Source organism: Chelonoidis abingdonii, chromosome 2, assembly GCF_003597395.2.
Source record: "Chelonoidis abingdonii isolate Lonesome George chromosome 2, CheloAbing_2.0, whole genome shotgun sequence".
Classification (NCBI taxonomy): Eukaryota; Metazoa; Chordata; order Testudines; family Testudinidae; genus Chelonoidis; species Chelonoidis abingdonii.
Genome location: NC_133770.1, coordinates 124,416,188 through 124,436,882, shown reverse-complemented (window position 1 = coordinate 124,436,882; position 20,695 = coordinate 124,416,188). Strand labels below are relative to the sequence as shown.

General features: G+C 41.1%; 1 protein-coding gene across 1 annotated transcript in view; it reads left to right on the top strand.

The window, feature by feature from the left end:
* GABBR2 (gamma-aminobutyric acid type B receptor subunit 2) overlaps nt 1-20,695 on the top strand; it is a 926,530-nt gene that overhangs the window by 681,105 nt on the left and 224,730 nt on the right. Inside the window, exon 13 of the mRNA XM_075062656.1 lies at nt 5,162-5,284. Within this exon, the coding sequence (XP_074918757.1) occupies nt 5,162-5,284 (123 nt within the window). The remainder of the gene's footprint in view (nt 1-5,161; nt 5,285-20,695) is intronic.

Here is a 20,695-nt window from a genome sequence, read left to right as displayed (position 1 = left end):
AGTCAGGTGCTCTAATTGGCCACAGCTGTTCTAGTTAATCTAAAGCAAACCTTCCTCCCTTGGCAGGGAATAAGGCCCCCTGCTAACACTCTTATGCTGCCTTCTGGCCATGCTGTATCACAGAAGTATATCCCTTGCTGCAGCTGTTTAAACAGACTAGAGTTCCTGAAGACACGAGCATAATGAACCCTTCCCAGCCATCCCACGTTGATGTTGGTGAAATGTCCCTTGTGATCCACCAGTGCTTCCAGCACCATTGAAAAGTACCCCTCGCAGTTTATGTACTGGCTGCCCTGGTGCGCCGGTGCCAAGATAGGGATATGCGTTCCGTCTATTGCCCTACCACAGTTAGGGAATCCCATTGCAGCAAAGCCATCTACTATGACTTGCACATTTCCCAGGGTCACTACCTTTGGTAGCAGCAGCTCAGTGATTGCTTTGGGTACTTGCATCACAGCAGCCCCCACAGTAGATTTGCCCACTCCAAATTGATTCCCAAATGACCGGTAGCTGTCTGACATTGCAAGCTTCCACAGGGCTATCGCCACTCGCTTGTGAACTGTGAGAGCTGCTTTCATCTTGGTATTCTGGCGCTTCAGGGCAGAGGAAAGCAAGTCACAAAGTTCCATGAAAGTGCCCTTAGGCAACACTATGTAGTCCCACCAGTCTGTGCTTGTTTCCCAGGCCCAGAATCGGCATTCTGCGGCATGAACCTGCTCCACTAACACCATGATCTCCAAAGCGCCGGGGCGCATGGTTTGAGAGAATTTTGTGTCCATGTCCTCATCAGTCTCATTGCCACTCTGCCGTCTCCTCCTCCTTGCCTGGTTTTGCAGGTTCTGTTTCAGCATAAACTGCACGATAATGCACGAGGTGTTTACAATGTTCTTGACTGCTGCGTTGAACTGAGCGGGCTCCATGCTTGGCATGGTATGGCGTCTGCACTGAAAAAAGGCGTGAAACAATTGTCTGCCATTGCTCTGACAGAGGGAGGGGCAACTGTTGACATGGCTTATAGGGAATTAAATTCCGCAAAGGCAGAGGCTTTGCATCAAGGAGAAACACGAACAACTGTCACATAGAATGGCCCCCTAAAGGATTGAACTCAAAAGCCTGGGTTTAGCAGGAGGTTGATTTCATGGAAGGAGGGGGGAAGTAAATGAATACAAAACAAATCTGATCTATTTCTTGTTTTGATCCACTCCATCCAACTTTTGCATCTTAGGCTGACAGCAGACAGTATAGTATGACTGCTAGCCATCATCATCTCCAGGGCACCTAGCAGAAGATGCTGCATTAAGAAAGCCATCGTCATCTCCTAGCTACTCGCCAGAAGATGCTGCATTATGACTGCTAGCCGTCAACATTTCCTGGGCCCTCCACAGAAAATGGGAAATGACCTGGCTGAGTCACTCCCATCTCTCTATGATGACGATGGCTTTCAGTCCTAATGCACCATCTGCTACCAAAAGGCAATGAGCTGCTGCTGTGTAGCAATGCAGTCCCACGTCTGCCAGCACTCAGGAGACTTACGGTGACAGTCAGATATGTGGGTTCCATGCTTGCCATGGTATGGTGTCTGCACAGGTAACCCAGGAAAAAGGGCGCAAAACGGTTGTCTGTCATTGCTTTCACGGAGGGAGGGAGGGAGAGGAAGGCCTGACGACATGTACCCAGAACCACCCGCGACAATGTTTTTTTGCCCCATCAGGCATTGGGATCTCAATGGGCAGTGGAGACTGCGGGAACTGTGGGATAGCTATCCACAGTGCAACACTCCGGAAGTAGATGCTAGCCTCGGTACTATGGATGCACACCACCAAATTAATGTGCTTAGTGTGGCCGCATGCACTCGACTTTATACAATCTGTTGCCAAAAATCGAATTCTGTAAAATCGGAGTAATCTCGTAGTGTAGACATACCCTAAGACTGGGCCAGCAGAAGGAACCTATCTCCACCTAAGCCATTTTTTGGTGAGCAGTAACAGAGGTGGAGGAAGGGTTTTCATAGGTTTCCTTCATCATTTATATTTCTAGTTATAATTTTTGTCACATTTTTTTAAATATTAACTTGTGGAATAACTGATTTATAGAGAATTTTATTCCTGTTATCTGAAAGTTTACATAGGTTGAATACAATTAAAAATATATATTATAAGGATAAGTAGGGAAAAGCTTTTAATTTCCGAATGGAAGGAAAAAAAATGAAGTGAAATAATATGCACTCCATCCTTCAAGTTTATAGAAACTCAATATAAAATACAATTAATTATAGGTATGGCTGGTAGGTTGCTTAACATTTCCCATTACAAGACCATGGTTTCAATTGTGTATAACTTTTCCCTTATAATTTTTATCCAAGTGGTTAGAGCACTCACCTGGCATGTGAGAGACCCAGGTTCAGTTCCCCTCCACCTGACGTGAAGAAGAATTCAAACTTGGGTCTCCACCTCACAGGAGAGTATCATAACCACTGGACTTCGGGGTATTCTACAAGTTCTCTCAGTCTCTCCTGTTAGGCCAGGGAGGGTGTTAGAGTGACTCTGCATGTGGTTAGGTACTTTACTGAGAGATAGGGTACCTAAATTCAAATCCAATCTCCATATCAGGTTAAATGAACCTGGTAGTTATGATAGGGTTAGCACCATTACTTCCTCCTCTGGCCATTTTGTGTGGATTTAGGTTTGCTCAGAGAACACCTACTGGATCATGCCCCACAGGTGAGATGGGTGAGGGAACACCTAGTTGGAGGATCCCACTTGGGGTTAGGCGTGTGATAGACGCCTGGGTGCTTGAACTGAGGTATGTGTGCACATGCTCACTGGCAGAAATTTTGGCACCTAGGGAACTTTAATAGTGGAAGTGTAGGTGCCTACAGAATTAGGTGGCATCAGAGCAGGGGTTTTGAGGATCTCAGTGGTCCTAACTGTTGGACTTAGGTACTTAGGTCTTTTTATGGACCTTGCCCTTACTGACTATCTTCATACCTCCCTATTAGCTCAATATGAAATTCCTCCTTGTGCCCAGGGACAAGAACTGCATTACTTATTTACCTAAACCTTCCTTTGAGGACTTAAGGATGCATTAAGGCTTTGGGCTGTCCCTGTACACAGGGTAAATGTCCCCCTTACACAACATCCCTTAGGGTTAGAGTGTAATCTTACAGCTGATCATGAGTAAAGGGCAGGGTGTAATTGTGCTATGCCAAGAGCAGACTGGGACTGAGAGTCACAGTTCAGTGCTTGTTTCCAATTTAGTCTTCAGGGGAAGTAGGCAGTGCTAGCTCTTCTCCCGATGCAACTTTCCTTGTATTCCACCCACTCCTTGCCCAGCTGTGCAGAAGGGGGAGTAGCAACATAGTGACAGCAGCTGCTCTCAGCCCCACTTCCATCCTGCAGTGCCAGCCATGAAATGGGTGAGCACATAGTAAGAGTCATGCTCTAGCCCTTAATTATAACAATATTAGATACACCTCTGCCCCGATATAACGCTGTCCTTGGGAGCCAAATAATCTTACCACGTTATAGGTGAAACCATGTTATATTGAACTTGCTTTGAGCCACTGGAGTGCGCAGCCCCGTCCCCCCCCCCCGGAGCACTGCTTTACCATGTTATATCCAAATGCGTGTTATATCGGGTGGCATTATAGTGAGGTAGCAGTGTATATGGACTTTAGTAAGGAAGAAAATGGAAATAACACATAAGGTAACTTCAGTTACTCTGGTTGCTGAACTTAGTATTTTTACTCCAAATAATTTAAATAATTGGGGAAGCAGCTAGTAGAAAGTGGCATACAATATTGCAGTAGCTTCTCTGAGAATGGAGAATGTATTCTACTAAATAAACAGGTAGGGCTTTCGTATGTTTCCTTCATTCTTATGTTTCTAGTTATAATTTTTGTCACATTTTTAATTAATAGCTTGTGGAGTAACTGATTTAGAGATAATTTTATTCCTGAAATTTCAGTGGAAAGGGATTACAGACACAATATGTGAAAGTTTACATAGTTTAAATAAAATTGAAAATATATGCTATAAGGACAAGTAGGGAAAGGTTTTAATTTCCAAATGGAAGAAAAAAATGAAGTAATATAATATGCACCCCTTCCTGCAACTTTATAGAAACTCAATAGAAAATACAATTTCTTATAGGTAGAGCTGTTAGATTGCCTAACTCTTCCCATTATAAGACCCTGGTTTCAAATGCTTGTAACTTTGACAAAATTTAATCATTTGGGCTGAAATTTTCCATGCCAGGCATCCCTCTTGGGTTGAATTTGTTTAAAATTTTTTCACTAAAACAGTTTACCCATTTCCGTGAATGAGACTAGGGGGAAATGCATTGTTTTGCCCATTCTGGTGGTCTTTTCATTGAACACTGAAATGGGGGCCCTGTGGAAAAAATGCTCTGTGACTGTGTAATTAAAGACTGTATCAGAATGCATATGCACAAGGGGGCTGAATTAAGAATCAATCTTAATTGTGGCATTTCCTAACTTTGAAGTGTTTGACTTTACATTAAAAGACAATTAAAGGTGACTTTTTTGTATGTGATAGAAATTATATATAGATGCTGCTATACCCCTGTAAGGCTGTAAGTGTAGGTTTTATTTATTTATTTTAACTAGTAAAGCAATTATTCTCTATTGAAATCTGGGCATATGCAAACTTTAAAATATTAAAGTTAACTGTTCTGAGCTGCATGTGCAAAAAACCTCTTCATTTGGTTGCGACGGAAACATATATTCCCCTTACTAGAAAACAGGATTTCAAACTGAATTGAAAATGTAACTATAGCTTTTGCTATGGTGAGAGCTGTAATAATTAATGGACTTCTATATGCACACACATACACATAGTAAATGATCTTTGGGATTGAATCCTCTAGATTTTCCAGAAGTCTGAATTTGTTATTAATAAGTCTTTACCAGTCCTCACTATCTCCTTTTGAGTCGTTTATATAATTGTTAGACACTCAAATTAAACAGGAGACAAAACTACAGTATCTTTCTTTCACCTGCTATTTCTGAAATAATTCTCTATATATTATTAAGAAGCCTATTTAGCAACAGTGCATGTTTATTCACTGCATGTGAGGAAGGCTCCAGAGGAATCTCAGACTCATGGGAATGCCCTCCTCTACTCTATGTTTGTCCTTCCAGATCATTAAGGACCAGAAGCTGATGGTGATAGTTGGAGGGATGCTGCTGATTGATCTTTGCATCTTGATTTGCTGGCAGGTTGTGGACCCCTTGAGAAGGACAGTGGAAAAGTACAACATGGAGGTATGTCACTAAGACTAAGTATCAATATCTATAGTCCCATGTCTGCTTCTATAGGTTTCATTGGGCCTAGGTAAGGATACATAATAATATATTAAAACAGGCCAAGTAGAGGTTTGTTGTTGTTTTGTTTTTGATAAAGTAAAAATGAAACTACAGAGGAAATCCTAGCTGCATTCTAAATAAAGTGATGCATCTCTGTCACTTCTAGAGATTTTAGATGCAATAATGCTGTAAACACAGGAGATTTCTGTAATAAGAATCTATAACAGATACTCTTGCAATAAATAATAGATTATAGAATCCATTAGGCAATTTCAGTAAGAACACATTCAAGACATCTGCGGAAAGGTCATTGCTTAGATTGCACTATTATTGCAATGTTCAGGAATTATATTTCCTATATCTATATATTTTTCTCACCTGTAAGACCACCCCACCACACCCCATCCCACCCTACTTCCCCACCGCGCACACACTAATTGCTCCTATTTTGATGTAATTCCTGGAAAGGTCATGTTGAAGATTGTAATTGTCTGATGACAACAGCATAATACCACTTTGAGATATTGTTCCTAGAATTAGTATATTTTGAAAGTAAAAGGAATGACCACAAGAAATCACATAAAGTTAATGAAATACCCTATCTATATGCACATCAGCCCTGTACCTTCACATGGCATACTATATACCTGCAACATGGAGACTGATGCCAATTAATCCACAATTGATTTTGTGGTCATCAATATTTGGTTATCAGTGAGAAAAACAATATTTTTATCACCACTGCTGCTTACTATCTGCAAAAATAAGTTTGTCATTCTATTCTATACTATAACATTTTATTCCATTATTTCTATATTGCACCAGCATTTTTGGAAAGGGGTTTGGGTTTATTTTGGGGATGACTTATTTCCATTGGGTCTTCTTAGGCAAATACATTTTTAAAACATGTGTAGTGGCGTGGTTGTCCCGCTCCTGAAATAAGAGGAGTAAGAACAGCTGGGGAAGGCTGGGAGGGGAAGCAGCCACAGCTGTGGCCAACTCAATTAGGGCCCCGTGGACCTGATAAGAGGGCTCTGGGCCAAAAGCTGGAGGAGTCTTTCTCCAGCCTTAGAGGGAGAAGGACTAGCTGCCTGAGAGGAAGGTACTTGAACCAGAGCAGTGCTGGGGAATAAGGCAAGGGAGCTAGAGAGCTCCAGCCTGGTAAACCACCAGACTGCAGGCCTTGATGAAGGGCTATGAAGCTGTCAGTGTTCCTTCCCCACTCTGAACTTTAGGGTACAAATGTGGGGACCTGCATGGACACTTCTAAGCTTAATTACTAGCTTAGAACTGGTACACTGCCAGGATCCAGAAGTCAGTGTCTGGAGCACTTCCTGTCCCCCCCAAACTCTCCTCTCCCTGGGTGGCCTTGAGGGACTTCACCAATTCCCTGGTGAACACAGATCCAAACCCCTTGGATCTTAAAACAAGGAGAAATTAACTATCCCCCTTCCTTTCCCCCACCAATCCCTGATGAGTCCAGATCCAATCCTCTTGGATCTTAAAACAAGGAAAAATCAATCAGGTTCTTAAAAAGAAAGCTTTTAATAAAGAAGAAGGTAAAATCATCTCTGTAAAATCAGGATGGAAAAACTTTACGGGTAATCAAATTTCATATACCCAGAGGAACCCCCTCTAGCCTTAGGTTCAAAAGTTACAGCAAACAGTAAGTAAATCCTCTCAGCAAAAAGGACATTACAAGTTGAGAAAACCAAAAATAAAACTAAATCCGCTCTTGCCTGGCGTTACTTCCATTTTGAAACATGAGAGAACTGATTCAGAAAAGATTGGAAGAGGCTGGAATTGCATCTTGGTCCTCTTAGTCCAAGAGGCAAACAACACCCAAAACAAAGAGCACAAACAAAGACTTCCCTCCACCAAGATTTGAAAGTATCTTGTCCCCTTATTGGTCCTCTGGTCAGGTGTCAGCCAGGTTTACTGAGCTTCTTAACCCTTTACAGGTAAAAAAGGCATTAACCCTTAACTATCTGTTTATGACAGAAGCTGTATCTCTGCAGCCCCAGTATCAAGAGATACTGGGGCTGCAGATACAGCTTGGGAATAGGCAGAGGCAGCTGGTCCTAACCCTTCGCCAATGATGAGTGGTCATTACAGACTGCAGTCTGCGCCAGTGGGTGGAGGCTAGATGATGACTGGCAGCAGCCACTGAGGCAAGGTGGGTTTAGAGGGTTGGAGGTTCCCCTGGTGGGGAGACCCAGAGTGTGGGGGTAAAGGGCACTGGGGTCCAGGAGGGACACGGGGCCAACAGCAGGCGAGACACCGACCTGCAGAGGGTGCTCCTTATGCTGGAAAAGAGCTAATTCCCAGATAACCAGCAGGAGGTGCCACGCCGGTGAGTCTTCGACCTCGCTACAATATGCCATAGCAGTGTCTCCTAAAAAGTGAGATGTGCCTTCCCAGGGACACTCCAAAGGGTGCAAAAATGTTCACCAGTGTTTGAGGTTTGTTTTTTTTCAAAGTTAGTCTCTAGCTGTTATGGTTGTGGAGAAGAACTTGAAAGTGTGATTGAAATTAAGTGATGTGGAGATATCTTCCTGAATTTGCAGAGAGCCTGAAACAATAGGTCTGTGTCACTGTTGAGTAATAATGTTGTAAACATGAAAAGTAATGTTTACGTCAGTTTTAAATAATAACTTGTATTTGAGCAATACTTAGCATCCTATATACATGTATATATTATCAGTTCATAAAGTACAAATTTAAGGATGTGTTTTTAAAATATAATTTCATTTCATTAAAATCCTAACCTGAGTCAGCTGGAACTGAAACGGGACATAACTGGCTTAATATTTTCTGAGGGAGGTCTCAGCTTGCTGTGCTAAAGGAAATATAGATAACACTTATTATAGCTTTCTGCAATGGAGTCTTCCTGAGATTGTGAGCTTTTGGGGATAGACATCATCCTTTTTAACTGTTTGTTTGGAAAGTGCCGATGGTGTAGTAGGTACTTCTGGAAATAAATTATTGCTGAATTGAGATATGTCACCTTGTGGTGTAGCATAACTTTATGAAAAGCGGTCACAAACAATTAACATGTACTCTAAAGCTTTTCACTGTCTTGCTTATTTCACAAAATATAGTTTTAGTAGGATTTTCTCCCCCAGAAAGTAGGCTCAGAATGAGTAAATGTCACTTTAGCCAAGTAAAAGGGTATTGTTGTGAGTTTGCCTGTAAGTGCTGGTATAACTACCAAGGTTTCAGGCATCGTTCAGTTCCAGGCGTACAAAGGCTTTGTATCACATAAATACATACTTTATTATGAACTGAAAATGATAACTGATGTCATTCATTTCAGTGGGTGTTTGTGGCTTTGATCCTTTTGACCTCTGCCATGAGTTCATGTCCTAGCACAGCAGGCAATAACAGAGATTAGGTGTACAGACTAATAACTCACAGATATTAGCGATGTTAGAGATAGAGTTTTCCTCCCTCTAGGGAAAAGATTAGTAAATCATCTACAACCCAGTCTGTGTAATTCAGTCCCAGTTAACATGAGCAGGTGGTGGCTCTTGGGCACCAACAGCTGCAGCCTCTCTCACTCTGTTTCTCTTGCCTTAAAGAAGCAGAGTACAGGAAAAGATCAGAAAAGTGACTTTGGAAAAGGTAATTACGGGTCAAGTATAAATCTGGGGATGAGCGACGGGATGGTTCACTTGATGGTTACCTGTTCTGTTCATTCCCTCTGGGACACCTGTCATTGGCCATTGTCGGAAGACAGGAACTGGACTAGATGAACCATTGGTCTGACCCAGTATCCTGTTCTTCCGTTGTATTACCTTCAGTTAATCAAACTCTCTCTGTTTGATCACTTATTGTTTCCCTGATTTGTTCCTACTTCATAAAGCATTCGTGGGCCAGCCTTTTGAAAAATACATATAAAAATAGGGAGGTGTGTGTGTTAGGGTCACGGATGTGTAATCACACGCAGATGCATATCCCTAATTGTTTACAGGCAGACGCTGAAATTGATTAATTGTTGTGGTACCTTATTGTTGCTCTCTAGTATTTTCTCTCAATGTTGTTTATTTGTTCTATATTTTAATACTAAAATGTAATTGATAACTTAAGTGGATAATATAGAAAATAATTCATGAAAACCTGACTTCTGGGTGGGCATACAGAAATTCATTTTTTCATTGCATCTGTTATCAGTCATTCTGCTCAGTATTTTTAATGCCCCATGGAGCTTTAATATTAAAAAGAAGCAGCTAGGGTTCATGTAATTTTAAGGCTGTGAAATCAATCACTCAGATCAGGAAGTCTAAACATTCTTTTCCACATTAACTCAGACACATTGCATATCCTATAAATTTCATGATATGCATTAATAATATTAGAAATAATACTGTAAACTGTTTTTAGGTTCCTTATTCTAGAACTAAAGGGCTTGTGGATGAACAAAGGTGGTGTGAGCTTCTATGGGAAATTGAGGCTCTTCTAAACAAAAACTTAAAAAAGAATGTCTGCCCTTTTGGAGGAAAAACTAGCAAACCCACTTCAAGGTGATCTCATATTGTGTAGCTCAAATGAAGCCTCTCAGGGGGTTGTCAGTGCACTGTCATCAAAGAAACTTGCAAGATCATGACAGGTATTTTCCTAATAGTAATCTCATTTCTACCACACTGATGAGAACCTTTTCCCCTTTCTCTGGGAAAGACAACATTTTTTTAAAGGAATTCCTGGATAGATGTAGTGTATCCAGAGCAGCGTAGAGTACCAGGATCTCCATTGTGCATTGGAATCATCAGAACAGCTGTATAAATAGCCTTGTATGCAGCATGCTCTTCCACTGTTGAAAGAGCCAAAGATGAGCATTTGCAACTGCCCTTTATATTACTTTCCCTAGGTTATGTAGGGTCTTTCATGGACAATTGTGTGTCTGATGGTTATCAGGACCTCAGATCCGGTGCTGGTTGAATTAACTATAACTAAAAGATTGTTGTGGCTTAAATAATAGTTAGCTGACCAAACACCCAGGGCAAGCCTCTGGACTTTTCCAGTGAATGGGATTTTCTTCTTCAGCTGGTAACCACAGAAGAGCTAGCCAGCTTTCATGGAAAAGTGAGCACTGGCCTCTCCAAGTCTGAGACATGTGGGTTGCACCTTGCTTCTTGCAAATGCCAGAGACAGCTCGGTCTTGTCCATGAGACTCCATGGCCTTCCACATTCATTTAGAGTCAGTGGTTAGGCAAACAGAGTAAGAATAATTTGGGCTCCCTCAGGAATGTCTCCCTGCATTTCCCTCCAGTTACATATTAGATGACAATTGATGGTCCGAAGGGGTCAAAGCCATCCTTTGTGAGCTGAGTGCCACAGAGGAGCACCATCCAGAAAGATGAATCAGTTTCCAGATCAGGACAAAAATGTTCCCTCCAAGAGACAAAAGAAACCAAAAAATCCTCAAAGGGCAGATAATGTAAGAAAAAAGCCAGGAAACACCCCAGAGGCTCATCCTCTTCCACTAGCTCTAGCTCCTCCTGTGAGGAAGGGGAATTCTTAGGTATGAACCATGGTAACCTCAAGCCAGAGAAGCAAGAGAGATGCTTTCCCTCAGATGTGAGACACCATTAGCAGGAAGGTGGTGGTCACCTTTGACATCGTGCAGAAAAGAGAGGATTAGTGAGTGAATTTCAAGGGCAAATATCTTATTTCCAAGGCTGTGAGAATTTACCATTCCCTTGCCAACTTTCCCTGCACAAAGTGGCTATTTTTCCAGAGACCTTTCAGAAAGTAGAACAGAGGTCACTCTTAGAAGGGGACTGAAAGTTTGTCAGCAGAACTCATAGCTTCTCTGGCAGTAACAGTTTTCACAAGAGACACAATATCCAGATGCAATAATTTATACTAGATCCTCGGAATCATAATAAATTTACACTGATGCTAAAGAAAATATCTCTCTACTGTGCTCATGGTAGAGAGATACATGAATTTCATGAGACTGGCCAGGAGGCTTATGATAGCAAGCTGTGTGGCTTAAACTCTAGACTGTGGATAGTTACTCCAAACAAATCCTCTTGTCTCAAAATTCTCATATGAAAGCCTGTTTGGGAAAAAGCTTGATAGCGGTGGCTGACAATTCAGATTATTCTTTTCTAGACCAAGCCACTGGCTTGACAGCAATCATGCCTGACTCCACCCAGAAATAGGCCTGGGGGCAAAATATCCCAGTTCTCAGATACATAGTTCCAGTTGGCCTCGGACAAGTAGGTAAAAGAGATTGTGTGACATGCTACTTTTTAGAACTTCAGGCACCACCACATGCTTTCTTTATTCTCTCTCTGGCCTTGATGGATGATGAAAAATCTCAAATTAGCCTGAAGGAGATCTTGTAACTACTAGAACTAGGGATAATAAAACTTTTTTCCCCAGAAGAAAGTTGCTCAGTGCTCTACTGCTTCTCCACAGTAAGAAAAATATCAGGAGTCAAGTTCTCCTTTACCTCAAAAGTTTGAGCAGTTTAATGAAGAAGATAAACTGGTCAGGGAGATTTTAGGTTCTGCTGTCATTACAGTATCTCCAGACCTTCTGTAGGCCTGGCAACATATTATATATGCACATAGCCATCATTGACAATTTCTCTGGCTCACTTGTGGAAAATAATAACTCTGTATAACATGTTACCTTCTCAGATGATTCTCCATCAGCAGCGTCTTCACAAAGGTGCTGATAATGATAAAGTCCAGGCTGAGGAGTCTAGGAACTCATCTGGGTAACCGTCATATCAGAGCACCATCACAGGGAAGCTTGCAGGAGGCAACTCAAAGGAGCCTCTCCTTGCTTCAGATACATAGGTTCATAGAAAACTTAAAGAAATGTTCCTTGATCCTCTCCCAAATGACCATTCACCAAGGAGTCAAGAGAGACACAAAGAGGGCCAGAATTTTCACTATGCAAGAGAAGTTTGACCAGGTGCAGGCTCTGATACCTGAAATATCAAAACCAAGTGTTTTTGATCCACCTTTGCCTATGGCTTCTGAGCCTTCAGGTTTCATGAGCAAGGCAGCATATAAGAATGACCGAGAGATACCTCCTTCTGGCCTAGAACAAGTAAACCATCCCCACAGCGGCAAAGGAGAGTGAGGATGTCATCAAGAGTTACTGAGACCCTCTCTGGTGGAAACAAGAAGTCCATCTCATTCTAAATGCATCCCTTTACAGTCTGTACCCTAAAATTTTGACCACAGATGCTAGCCTTTCTGTATGGGTAACACACACAGGGCCTACAGTGCTCATGCAATATGCATCTGATGAAGTGGGTTTTAGCCCACAAAAGCTTATGCCCAAATAGATTTGTTAGTCTCTAAGGTGCCACAAGTACTCATAGTTGTTTTTGCTGATACAGACTAAAACGGCTCCCACTCTGAAACATGCACCGTGTTGTGGTTCAGAGACAGAATCCTGAACAGTAGTCTCTCCTAGAGGTAAGAGGTGTCATGTTGGTGGTTCTTGATTTCTAGGATAACTTGAAAAAGGACATTCAGTTATGTAACACAATGATTGTGGCATACATAAATGGACAAGGGGGCTCAAGAAATACAAGTCTCAGTGTTAAAATTATGCAAAAATGATCATGGGGGAAGGAGGGGAGTTTACCTAATCTCCATCACGTAATTCACAGTGAACACAAAGGCAGACTGACTAAGCCATCAGCAGATAAACAATTCAATCAATGTTTTCCTGATGATATCAGGTAGTTAACCCACCCCTAAATGAAGCTGTTTTTATCCAATCTAAAAACAAAGGAAAAGTGCTTCACCAGAGAAGCAGACCAGGGACTATTACAAACTGACACTAGCTCACTATTTGCCTAAAAGGATGTTTTATGCCCCAATTTCATAGAAGGTGTGATGCAGAAGATAAACAAGAAGGAAACAGTGATCATTCTCATTATCCCAAACTCGTCAAGAAGGCCATATACACAAGTATGAACAAAGACAAAATATTTTGTCTAAAAATCTAGGTTTTCAGCTTTCTTGCGTTTTTTTTTTTTAATGGGATCCCCCAGACATAGGCCTAAGTTTTTCTACCATTTCATCTAATTTTTCTTTGTAAAACAGTGTCACAAAAAGGCTTTATCTTCATTCAAATGCAGAGGTATCTTTTTAGCATGAAGGTGCACCAAGCAGTTGTCTGAAAATGTTAGTTAATGTTACTAATTTTAAATAAACACAAATATTTGTCTTTTGTCCTACTTATTGCTCCATCCCTACTAACTGTCTTTACATCCTCAAAGACTTGGACTGTTGAGGAGGTAATGATCCAGAATGAAAAACTTGATTATTTCCTCTCTAGGGTTAACTTCTTTCTGAGTCTATCCACTTCATTAGTCTTTTGGGTCCTTATTAGAGAAGCTCATAAAAATTCTGACACAATAGTTTTTCATCAGCATTTGCCAAGTTGTCAAAATCAAGATGTTTCATGGAGACAATTTCCTGCCAGCTCACTCTCCCAGCTCCTCAGCAACCCACTTTGTGAGCTACAGGAAAGCCCTGGTTTCACAGCTTTCCAGGTAGATCACTTCAAAATCAGAGACACTAGGGCTTCCAGGATCCACAATTCTGGGGCAGCCCACTGGACAGAGTGCCATGAAGCCAGGGCTCCATTCCCTTTCACAGAGAATTTTTTTTTTCATTCCAAATCAGAACAAAATCAAATTTTGAAATAACTATATCCTCTGCAAAACCAAATGACATTTCTCCAGCCAGCTCTAGTCCTTATAGAACAGCTTCTTCAGAATTCAAGTATATAGTTCAATAAGTTATTACACACACACACATTATATATTTATACACACACACCCCCTCATGTGTAATATATATTTAAAAGAATTTAGGGTTTCAAGACAGCTTTAGAACGACAATTTGGAGTAAGAGGACCAAGCCTTGGAGTCTTATAGATAATGTCTGAGCAGACTTCAGAATTGGCAGGCTGAGAATGGCAGTCTACGTAGTTCCAGTTAGAACTGAGGTCAGTCTTGGAAAGAACCCACAACAGCTATTCTTTCATCTTCAAGCTTCTTTCTCATCATTTCAAAGCATCTTTACAGACAGGAGGAGCATTAGAGCATCACCATTCATTCCTGTCCATGGTTTGTTCCTCTATTAAGCCCAGCCTGGTCATGTGCTTGTGTATAATGTCATGCCATCTGATCAGTGGTTGGTCTCTAGGTCTGACTGGCCTTGGTTGCCTTTGCATTATTTTCTTTGCCATGCTGTCATCTGTATGTTTGCTACAGTGTCCCCATTATTGTAATCTTTTTGATTGCAGGTATTAGAGGGGTAGCCATGTTAGTCTGGATCTGTAAAAGCAGCAACGAATCCTGTGGCACCTTATAGACTAACAGATGTTTTGGAGCATGAGCTTTAAGTGGGTATTCACCCATGAAAGCTCATGCTCCAAAACGTCTGTTAGTCTATAAGGTAACACAGGATTCTTTTTTGATTGCAGCCAATCCCATACCCTGATTTCACATCTGACTCCCCTTCTAACTTCTTCCTTTCTCTTAAAAGCCTACTTTACATCTGCTGTCTTCCAAAGAACTGTCATATCTACTTCCTCCAGACATCTAATGTTTGTTTAATTGAATGCAGCTTCTTCCAAACCATAGAGTAACGCCATTAGTACACTGGATTGATACATTTTCACTTTGTTACCAAGTGAAACATTTTTATCAGTCCATAATTTCATCAATTTCTGTGCAGCATTGTAGCTAAATCATGGTTCTTTTAACCTCATCCTTGATGGAACCACAGGCACAGATCATGCTTCCTAGGAACACGTAAGATATTACTTGTTCTGTGACTTCACTGCTGCTGTTTTCAACACTTTATCTATTGTCCCTTTTCCAAGATGCAACTACTTTGTCTTCAGGGCATTTGCTGTAAGTCCATGTTGACTGCCCCAATTTTTCAGGGTAGCGAGGAGTATCATCGTTCATTCAAATGTGTCTCCCAGTTGTACTATGTCATCTGCATAAACTAAAGAGCTTAACTCTAGATCACCCAATATCATGTCCTCCAACTCATCTACCATTCTTAATGTCTAAATTAAGAACATGATGAAAGGCAATGGTGATTCCATGCCCCCTTGTCTTATACAAAACTTTGACTTGAATCAGTTCCTTGATTTCTACCATTTCTTGAGGCACTGTGCTGGCTAGGTAAATGACATAGAGTGTAGAGTTTTTGCTTTGTGAAATACTAATCCATCTTTTATGGGGATATAGGACTGTATCATTTGGATGGCTCACACCTGAGGAGAAAAGGAATCAATTTCCTCAGGGACAGGCTGGCTAGTGTATTCAGGCATTAAATTACTAGCAAAAGGGCAGGATAAAAAGAAGGAAGATATTGCCACTCAGCACAAAATTGAGATATTGAGAACAAAATTAATCAAGTAGCCAAAGGACATAAAGAGAAGAAATTCTTCGGTTCCATACATGTCGGTGCTAGGAGCCTGGGTAACAAACAAGAAGAACTGGAATTTTTGACTTAGTATTACTGAAGCCTGGGGGGGATGTTTTGCACTACGGGAATGTTAAAATCAATGTATATAACCTGGCAAAAGAGGCAGGGGTGTGGCACTCTATCACTGGGCCAAGGAAAGTCTCCAGAAGCTCCGATAACAGAGTCTTCATCAGTTCCCAGTTGCTGAACCTTTCCTTGTTGCCACCATACTACGAAATCTTTTCACTAACACATGTAGCTACACACCACAAGGTGGATGCAGCCTGTTCTTTACTGCCGCATGTAGTTACGTGTAGGCTACACTCTGCCACAAGAGGTGTGCAGTGTATCCATAGCCTTATTTTGGTTTGACAGTGACTAATTTCACATTAGTTTAAACCTGTTCATAATTGACTTACACTAAACCAAAATAAGCCTGGTTTAAACTGAAAGTATCTTGGGTTTTGCACCTGACTAACTAACTCTGTTAAAAACAGTACCCTTAGGTAAAGTGGTGCAATTCTGTGCATAGAAAATCCCTTATAGTATTTGCCCTCGGTAGGTTCACTGGCAGTAAGCCATGTGTTAATGTGGCTCACTTCCACAGCATATGTTTGTAACCCTTCTGCCAGGTGGAGCCAGCATCAACACGGGCCAGGTTCATTATCTAGGGGTTCCTTTTCAACAGTACAACACAAAATCAGCTTGAGCCCAGTGACCTGGGACAATTACACACCACCCCGCAGGTGCCTCTAAGAGGCAATAGTTCCCCTCTTGCAAGCACAGACTTCAAGTGCAGCAAAACCTTTTAATAAAAGGAGGGAAGTAACTCAGCATTAATTTGAGAAAACATCGCAACTAGAGTTCATAAACATTAACCATGAGCAAAGGAGACATCCCCAAGTAAGTTGGGCAGTGTCCTTTCCCCCTCAGGTTCTTAAGTCCGGCAACCCAAAAGTCCCTTTAACATGCCCATCCCTTCTCTACACCCCACTCACAGTTGCTGTCCTTGGCTAGTGCAGCCCCAGAGTTCACGTTCCACCCTGTGACGGGGAAGGAGGGCAGTAAGGAGGCACCTTGTATGCTCCGGCACTCACTCATCGCCCCAATGGCTGATTGCCATGCCTCTCTGTGGGGTTCTGCTCTGGTCCTCTCCACCAGCCTCCCTGCTGGCTGCTTACTGCACCTCTCCACCAACCACCCACGGGCCATGATGTCTTCAGGGCACCCCACTTAACACAGCTCTTAGTGATTTCAGCTGTTAGTGGGGGAACTTCACTGCTGGTGCACACTGGGCAATCTTTTGCAATAAAGACACTGTCCCAAAGTAGGTCTAATACTTAGATCTAGGTATCAGTGATTTCAGCTCTGCAGAATGTAACAAGACTCAATTGAATCTAAATTAGCTCTTTTATTATACTATGAAGAGAATAAGGGTCAAATGGTGTCTAAGACCCTTAAACAGCACCTACACCACCAAGTATCTATCCCCACCCTTTCTCTCCCTCAACTCATTGGGCTTTGGAACCCATGTCCCTTGCCTAGTGATTGCCCTTCAGTTGAGGGTGAGTCTTTTCATCGGGCTATGCCAGTTACAGTTCTGCTGACCTCGGTTCATACAACAAGGATAACAACTCTTTATTACTCCTGCCCCAATAATAAGGAGACTGGGGATCCAATGCCAGCCACAAGTAGGGTGACCAGATAGCAACTGTGGAAAAAACGGGACAGGGAGTGGGGGGTAACAGGCACCTACATAAGAATAAGTCCCCAAAAATGGGGCTGTCCCTTTAAAAATGGGACATCTGGTCACTCTAGCCACAAGTGATCATTTGGGGAAGTAATCCCATCATGCTGAGCACCTAGGCAGGGTGGACATGTTCATGCAAATAAGATCAGCTCTTGAAGTCTTTTTCCACAGCTCACCACAAGATGTCAGGGGAGATCTCATTCAGACTCTGCTTACATCTTTGTTATTCCTTTGTTATTCCTATTATCTCAGTGAACCAGACGCACAATTTGTACCAACAGCTGACTCTACATCTCCAAGTAAGGCTATCCCTGAGTCTCGTATTCATTTTATGAGCCACTAAGAGAGACCCTCTAGACCTATCTCCTCCACAGTGGATGAACTTCACTAAGAATGCAATTCTGGAAGGCAATGGGTTAAGGCACTGGTACAGGGTTATTAATGACACACAGATAATCGTCTATTAGTGGACCTGAAATGAGGGTGGTCATTTGCCTTCCTTTATTTTTAACACAGATTCAACAATGACTTAGTCTGGATTCATTCCATATGTGACCATTTTCATCTCCAGTGAAAATTCTTTGTTTCTTAACAATTTTGCAGAAACATTTATGCACCTCATAGAAGAGTGTGTCGTTGAGTCTGGGATTGCAACATTGTGTCCTAAACACATATTTTATCATTAAATTGGACATTTTAATTCATGAGAAAAATGCCACTTTCACTATTATATTCCTTAAATACTTTTGCACCGTCCCAATCTCCACATCTACAGTTTTTCTTTACCTGTTTCTAGTGTTTCTCTTTTCATCCTACTTCTAATTAGCAGGTAGCTCTTCTACCTCTGCTTGGCCAGTGTACCTGTTTGGTTTATTGTAGTTTCCAGGATCTGTTTAGACACCAGAAATTATTCGTTTATTTTTTAAAAGTAGGTGATATTATGATTGAGCTCACCGCTCACTTTAAATTGAGAAAGATGTGATATTCGTGGATCAAAAGTGCTAGGTAATAAATCTGGATGACTGAAAAACACATAAAACCAGTTACTTTAAACTATGGTTCACTTTTTCATTTCTCTCCTTTCTTTTCTGTTCACACTTTTCAGTATCTATAAACTTTTTGTGGATGATACCTTATCTCACATGCCCAATTACAGAATTCATTACCTGTTAGGTTCACTCCCTCTGGGGGCACCTAGCATTGGCCACTGTCAGCAGACAGGATACTGGGCCGGATGGACCTTTGGTCTGAGCTAGTAAGGCCATTCTTAAGTTCTAATTCCTTCCTTAGAAAATGGTTTATTCCAAGAGAATTATTATTTGATTTTGGTATCCATTAACAATTGACACAATGCAAGTAAATAAAGGAACAATTTCTTGTACTACAGATCAATAAAGGTACAACTTCAGTAAGGTACATCAGCAGTTCCCCACCTTTAATTCATTGTTTGTAAACTTTTGGAAACAACTCTATTTATGACTAATCTTTTTTTCCCCAAGTGTTCACTGTAACAAAAAAGGTAGTTCTATTAAATCCCTCTTCTAGCTCTCTTGCACCTCACCCTGCATGTCTACTCTGCTATATATAGGATGGCTGCTATTAAATATTTATTGCTAGGTATTATTATTATCTGGTGTTATCATACTGTTGTAGCTAAAATACAACAGATGCTTCTCTCTGTTTGGAATAATAATGTGTATGTCAGAAACTATTATATAGTACCTGTGAATAAACTGACTTTTTAATGGTAATTGCTGTAGTCTTAGGACTAGTTTTTAGTTACATCTGTGCAATCTCTTTGAGCCAAATTTTGCAGTGATTTACGATGTTTGCAGTACCACTGAAATCATATTGGTCAATATTTGAGTCAGAATTTGGCCCTAAGTGTGTGCAAGTAGCAACACATGCTGGATCAAAAAAGCAAGATTTTGCTGAGAGTCAGAAATCTTGGATCAAATTGTACACAGGGTTTACCTGCTGTTTCACTGATGGCATTTGGCTTGCATAGGGATATATGTTTCAGCAGAAAATTAGACCTTGTACTTCAATGACTATTTCCTATGTGTGGAGGTACATTTACAGCACCACCTTTGAAATGGCAGTAGTTGGACCTTTTCACAACTTGCATGGGTCAAGTTTTGGAGAGCCCTGAAAACTCTGAGGAGCAGCAGAGGAAAGGTAAAGGGGGACTATTATGCTAATCTAGTCTGACTTCATTAAAAACTTTCCTTCTACCTGGGCTTCACCACCACACACTGCCATAAGAAATAGTAAATAATCTGACACAAATTAATGCAGAAGAAAAAAATAAATTTAAAAATATGGGAGTATTTTAGGGTAATAATTAGTGAAGCAGTTTTATAATTCTGATGTGTGTGTTCAGGTGGAAATCATTATGCAGATTCAAAACTTTCTTCAATCAAATCACATTCATCTCTCTCTCTTATATGTGTGTGTGTGTGTATATATATATATATATATATATACACACTCTTCAAATTATGCTTGTTGGGCTATTCAATCAGCTAACAGCTGGATTAGAGAGAACTATTTCAAATGTACATTATGAAATGAAGCATGCAATTGGCTGAAGTAGATTCTGGGGGTGTTCAGCCTAACACAGGTCAGGGCTTGTTAGTCAATTTGTTCTCTAAATATCATTACACCCATCTGTTTCCCCTACTATTTTTTAAATAAATTTAATTTCTTTCCTTCCAATTTGAAATATTACAGACTGTGGGAGCCAAATGTCTCCTAAAATCTGTAGTTTGCTTTCAAAACCAGCCATTGTAGATCTCAGCAGGCAGTCAGCCAGCCAGCAGGTGAAATTGAGAACTCTCACTCTCAGCTGCTACTGCCTGCTGGCTACTGGCAGCCTTTCCAACAAGGGTGAAAATAAAGGGCCCAAGCCTTCTTCCATTAAAATCAGTTGCAAACCTCTCATTAGTTTCAGTGGGAGCTGGACCAGATCTAAAGTAAAAGTAAATATTAAATAAGAGAATATATTTTAAAAAGAAACCTTTACCTTATTTTTGCTGATTTCACATCAGTTTCCAGGGAAACAGAAGACATGAGAACTGGAAGCCAGCAACTGAAATTGACTCAGCTGGTGGCTAGTTCTGTTTCTGTTTCCATGGGAACTGATATGAAATT